The sequence below is a fragment of the Cryptomeria japonica genome, chromosome 8 (genome assembly GCF_030272615.1).
Source record: "Cryptomeria japonica chromosome 8, Sugi_1.0, whole genome shotgun sequence".
Classification (NCBI taxonomy): Eukaryota; Viridiplantae; Streptophyta; class Pinopsida; order Cupressales; family Cupressaceae; genus Cryptomeria; species Cryptomeria japonica.
In genome coordinates this window covers 203,787,819-203,794,014 of record NC_081412.1, presented here as the reverse complement: position 1 = coordinate 203,794,014, position 6,196 = coordinate 203,787,819, and the positions used below count along the sequence as shown (strand labels likewise).

At 37.8% G+C, this 6,196-nt stretch overlaps 2 protein-coding genes across 2 annotated transcripts; both read left to right on the top strand.

Moving 5' to 3' along the window:
- Nucleotides 1-530: 530 nt before the first annotated feature.
- Nucleotides 531-2,701, top strand: LOC131857600 (LRR receptor-like serine/threonine-protein kinase FLS2). The gene is made up of 2 exons (XM_059210286.1): nucleotides 531-2,139; nucleotides 2,466-2,701. The coding sequence occupies exons 1-2, from the start codon at nucleotides 531-533 to the stop codon at nucleotides 2,699-2,701; spliced, it is 1,845 nt and encodes a 614-aa protein (XP_059066269.1).
- Nucleotides 2,158-3,902, top strand: LOC131040201 (receptor-like protein 9DC3). The gene is made up of 2 exons (XM_059209976.1): nucleotides 2,158-3,586; nucleotides 3,752-3,902. Exons 1-2 carry the CDS (start codon nucleotides 2,914-2,916, stop codon nucleotides 3,790-3,792), a joined length of 714 nt encoding a protein of 237 aa, XP_059065959.1. The 5' UTR covers nucleotides 2,158-2,913; the 3' UTR covers nucleotides 3,793-3,902.
- Nucleotides 3,903-6,196: the final 2,294 nt, after the last annotated feature.

The window sequence follows — 6,196 nt, the reverse complement described above, 5'->3', positions numbered from 1 at the left end:
GGACTCTAGTTAATACGGCATTAAGACAACGAATGCTTACAAACGCTTTCTTTCCAAGGGATTTTGGAGTGCACTCACGCCTTGACCCAGTAAACAACCGAAGTGAATTTGAGGAAATTCTTTCTGCCTTCACCCACTAAACATAACCTTAACTAAATGCTACCAAAACTGTAAACCTTAACCTATCCCTATTTGATCCACAATCTTAATCTCAGTCCCGACCATCATGGAATCCTAATCCAAGTTGATTATAAATGAAAATCATATCTTATTTAATTAAAATAGCAGTCTTAGTCAATGGGTCTTTGATGTAATGGAATTCATTGACTGAATGGATACCTTTCAGTCTTTGATTCTTAATCGAAGAGATTTCAGCTCCCACTTCATGCTCTTGATAAGCTACCATTATCGCAGGTCTGAACATCTATTAAAAAAACAACAGCCTTAATTAAACCAAATCATTAATAATAATATAATAATATTATTATAACGTAATCTTAAAATAATATAAAATAGTTTTCATGACTTGAATGATTTCTAGCCTATATTATGATGGCCGCTGTGCTGCGCTTAATTCATGTGGTATCCTTTGTTTAGGAATTTCAAGCATGCAAATGAGTGAAGGCATGTTGATCCAAATCTTCTGGGTAGGCTTGGCTGTGGTATTCGCCATAACCCCTGCCAATGCAAAACCGAATAACAACAATTCCTATTCTTCTCATCTCTTCCCTTTGCATAGCCCTAGAGTGGATGGAACGTTTTCTAATGTTGTGAAAGGTCGTATGCTACCAGAGAATGATGCTTTCGATAAGAGGGACCAGGAGAGTCTACTCACTTTCAGAGATGGCATTACAGTAGACCCCTTGCAGTCTCTCTCCACCTGGGTTTCTACCAATGCAGAAAACATGTGCTCCTGGAACGGTGTTTTCTGTAGAAAGTGTACCAATAGAGTTGTGGTCGTGATTATCCCTCACATGGGGTTGGAAGGTACCATTTCTCCTTCCATAGGAGCCCTCTCCTTACTACACATTTTGAATCTCACTAATAATTCTTTCACGGGAAAGATTCCACCTGAGCTTGGCCAACTGAAAGCCTTAAGTATTGTAGACCTTAGTTATAATGGACTGGAAGGTTTCATCCCCAAATCTCTCTCGAGCTGCACACACCTTCGGCAGATTAGACTTTCCAAAAACAATTTGACTGAGAGCATACCTGCAGATTATGGTAGTCTGAGTAAGCTAGAGCAACTCCGCTTGTCCTATAACCGTCTGACTGGAAGCATTCCAATTTCTCTGAGCAACTGCACACGTCTTCAAGTGATTTCACTAGGTGAAAACAATTTGACTGGGACAATACCACCAGAGTTTGGCCACCTGGGCATGCTGGAGAGTCTATTCTTGGAGAGCAATGATCTACGTGGAAGGATTTCAATTTCTCTGAGCAACTGCACCTCTCTCCTTGAATTGAGCATTGGCTACAACAATCTCATGGGTTCAATTCCTCCTGTTTTGGGCTCGATAAAAGGTCTATCATATCTCTACTTTGAAGGCAACTTGCTCACTGGTAATATCCCTCTTTCTATCAGTAATTGCTCTGAGTTGTGGTTTATTGCATTTTCCCACAACTTGTTGACTGGAAGCATTCCCTCTGAACTGGGTAGGCTGGACAAGTTACAGAGACTTTACTTGCAGTCTAACAAGTTCATGTCACAAATCCTAGCATCCTTAGCTAATTGTTCTTCCCTTGAAGTATTGTTTCTGTCTGATAACGTGCTGTCTGGCCCCATACCACCTGAACTGGGAAAATTGAAAGAGCTTTTTCAATTATCATTGTATATCACCATAAATCTAACTGGCCATATTCCACAAGAATTGGGCAATTGCAGTAATCTTGAATGGATTGATATTTCAAGAAACCAAATCAAAGGAACACTGCCCATGAGTATCGCGAAGCTTCCTTTAACAACCCTTGCTTTAAATGAAAATCTTTTTGAAGGCAGATTTCCAGATGCCGTTTTGAATATGACCCAATTGACTTCTTTACAACTTGGTATAAATGAGTTCAACGGAGCCGTTCCAGAGGAGATAGGAAATCTGAACAAGCTCATCTATTTGACTCTGGGTACAAACAGATTAACAGGTGCCTTACCCAAAACAATTTCAATGGGAAAATTCCACTTGCCATAGGAGAGATGCAATCTTTGAAGACGCTGCATGCGTATAGAAACAATCTTACTGGACCTATACCTCAAAGCATTGGTTAGCTAAAGAATCTTAATCAGCTTGTCTTCTACAACAATAAACTTTCTGGTGGTATTCCTCAGAGCATTGGTGGGCTGATTTCACTACAGTTATTAGATGTATCTGATAATCAGCTAATGGGAGAAATTCCGCAATCCGTAGGGAAGTGCAATCATCTAACTGATCTGATACTGTCAAAAAACCTTTTTTCCGGAATAATTCTAGTAACGCTGGGTAACTGTACATCCCTAAAGAGGCTAAAGCTGTCCAATAATGCATTCTATGGGGATCTAGAAATTGAATTTTCTTCTTCTATGGAAGTTCTATCTGCTCATTCTAACAACTTTTCTGGAACCCTGCCTGCATCGTTAGGCAATTGCAAACAGCTTAAGCTTCTTGATTTCAGCAACAACAGATTGACAGGTGACTTTCCTTCAGGCTTGCTTGCTAAAATTGTCTAGAATTGAGAGTTATAAGTCTTGGCTCAAATGAGCTCAAGGGGAGTATTCCTCTATGCATCAACAATCTCAGCAGATTGCAAGTGTTGGACTTATCCGGTAACAAATTTTATGGAAAAATTCCTTCTGCTCTGGAGGCCCTGCAGGGATTTAAAAACCCTGAAATTTCACAAGTGAATGGTAGTACACTGTATGAGGATCTACCGAGCGTAACAATGAAAGGAAATGTATATTCACTAGTATATGTGCTAGCAACAAACACCATACTTGATCTTTCAAACAACAATTTAAGTGGGGAAATACCGGCAGGCATCAGCAGTCTATCTCAGATGAGGTTGTTAAATCTAAGTGGAAATCATCTGAAAGGTGGGATACCGGCATCTCTGGGAGAAATATCAACCTTGGAACAGTTAGACTTGTCTCGAAATTATTTGAGTGGGAAGATACCCCAAGAACTATCTAAATTGTATCTCTTGAGCTATTTCAATGTCTCTTTCAACAGTCTGTGTGGGCAAATACTAGGAGGACCGCAGTTTGCAACTTTTGACACAATATTCTACCAGGGAAACCCACCATGTTTGTGTGGCTACCCTCTTCCAAAGTGCAAAAAGGATACGCTGGTTCCCCCACCACAACCACCACCATATGTGAGGAAGTCAGTGTGGAGCATAGTAGATGACCATGTCCCAGTGGTTGCGGTGGGATTGGGGTGGGGGATTGGATTTGGTGCAACAGTTTTACTCATAATATGGTGGGATACACTATGGCGTTGTATTAGGGCCCTCAAAATCAGAGCTTTCTATGGAGTTACGGGTTCCCAGACATGTAGTTGGAGTTTGAACTACAGCCCTCATTTTACATTTCACTCATCCACATCAACGACCACTGGTTAGTTGCTTCGACAATTCTTCACTTTCAAATTGTTTAGTTTTCGTCTTACTTCTTGAAAGGCTTAGCAGTTATATTTTATAGTTATCTAAAAATAGAAATTTTTTTGTTTATGTTAATGCTTCTCCCTGAAAGTTTATTGCAACAATCTTTGTGGGAATGCAGTTGATAACAGTCGATCAGTAAAACAAGATGTGCATATCTGATTTCCCGCTAGCTTGTGGTTGCTGAACTGATGGGAAGGACATTTGAATCCCCTGTATTGACTTTAATTTTCTGCTCAGGAGTACTATGATATCTTCTAGTTTTAGTTTTATTTTAGGGACAAGGGTATTATGATATTAGAGTACAAAATGGATCTGCTTCTTTTAGAGTTTCAAACCTACAATGCATATTAGAATATTGGTGCTATTAGGAAATATTCTTTTGTAAACTATAAATTTAGAGATCTAATAATCTCAAAGTGGTTACCTAAAATGTTGACTAATGTACAATATGCATCTCATTAAAAAAAAAATCTATTATTTAGTTTACTAAAAAATATTGATTGGCATATTGAAAGTGTGTTATCCTTTACATCCATCTATTTTATAATATATTTGAATAATAAATTACTACAAACTCATTTCATTCGACTTGCTCTTCCATTATCAAGATATGGTTTGTCAAATTTGTATGCTTTTGTAGGCATTTGTTTTGATTGATTAACTTGGGATAGGCCCAAACCTTTTACATAATTATTCAAAAGAAATTGTTTGGGGTCCATGAGGGGTGCACACCCAGCCAAAAAAATAAGCCAAAGCACACAAAAGACCAACAAACTATTGGCAATTGACACTCATTGGATTCATTTTATTGTCATTGATGGCAACAAGATATGATGGAAGTCATAAATCGGAACTAGGAGGCATATACCGACAGATATCAGTTTTGGAGCATTCAGGGCTACATCGGCACCGACATCAATACTTCTTTGGAAGCCGACATCAAGGAGGGTTTACTTAAATCATTTAGTAATTATTATTGTCAAGGTCGACATTTTTGTAAATATATTGTAAGCGGACATAAGGCATATCATTTGTAATAGGTATATAGGTCAGTTTGCTAGGTTACTTTTGTAAGTAGAAAGACATATGAAATGTGTGGATATAGGAGAATATAGTAGAGCTGTATGATGTGAAATATATGTATGGAGATCATTTTGTATGCGAGTAGTATATCATGCAATGATATATAGATAGCTTGGAAATCATTCTTGGAGGAGAAGAGATACTAGTAGTAGTTCAGAATTTATGAACTAGTACAGAGCAGAACCAGAACCGGAACTCTATTTGGCATAGCAGATGCATTCTTGAGTTCCTTTTTAGTAATTTCCTTTGGCAGAAAGCTTGTAGTCAGTGAGGCTCTTTAGTGATGAGCAGTATGCTCTAGTCGGTGTGCCTTCCTGCAAGTGCAAGCCCCTGTTATATGTAATATTTTTTCATATGGCCAGTGAATTGATATCGTGGGTCACAAATCCCACCATGGTTTTTTCGTCATTGAGGTTTTCCACATATAAACTTTGTGTGTTATGGTGTTCATTTATGTGGATGGTTTATTTGCTTCTTGTTATAGTCTTATTTGCTGACCGGTTTATATATGCATGGTCTAGAAGTTAAAAACAGTTCATTCCAACAGAACATTGGTTAACCTCCCGTTTTAGTGTTCTTGGATCCCAACAATTGGTATCAGAGCTTGGTACCTCAGAAGAAGTTTAATAGCTTGAGGAAGATCCTGAAACCAAAATATTTGTACATGGCTATGGAGAAGCAACTTGAGATGGCTCTTGAGGATTATGATGTTGAAAGGATAAAAAACTTGAAATTGCAAGAAGAATTGAATTATGCAAATGAATTCATTCTTATCCTGCAAGAAAGGTTATCATCTGCTCAAGCCAAGAGAAAAGAACTTTTACAACAATCGGATGATAGGGAGAAAAACGCTCTTAAGGAACAAAGTCAAAAACTAAGTCAAGCAAACATGCTCATGAAGAATGAAATGTAAGATCTGACTATGAGGTTATCAAAAGATATTGAGGATAGAAAGAAGAAGGAAGATAATCGGGTTATATCTCTTATGAACAAATTTGATGAATGTGGCAGATTGACTCATGAGAATAATCTTTTGAGAATTGTTTTGGCACACTCCTAGAACAATGAACAAGAACTTGAAAGACAAGTAACCACTCTGAGAGATGATCTCACTACTACAAGTGAGTATAAAGAAAATTTTAGCATCAGTGTTGCACAATTGGATGACTTACTGAAAAGACAAAGATAGATTGATGATTCTAGATGACTTGGATTTGTAGAAGGTGAAAGCTCTAGTACGGCAAATGAAGATCAGACAACCAACATGCATAACTCATTTGAACAGAGGAAACTGGTAAGGCAATCTAATGCTTATAAATTGAATGGTAAATGTTTTGTTTGCAATAAATTTGGGCATATGGCTAAACAATATAGAAATAAGGTAGATTAAAACTACAATTTTTTTCCTGGTCAATGCACAAACTACAAGAAATATGGTCATAGATCAGAAGATTGCAGAATGAATCTTAAATGTCATGCA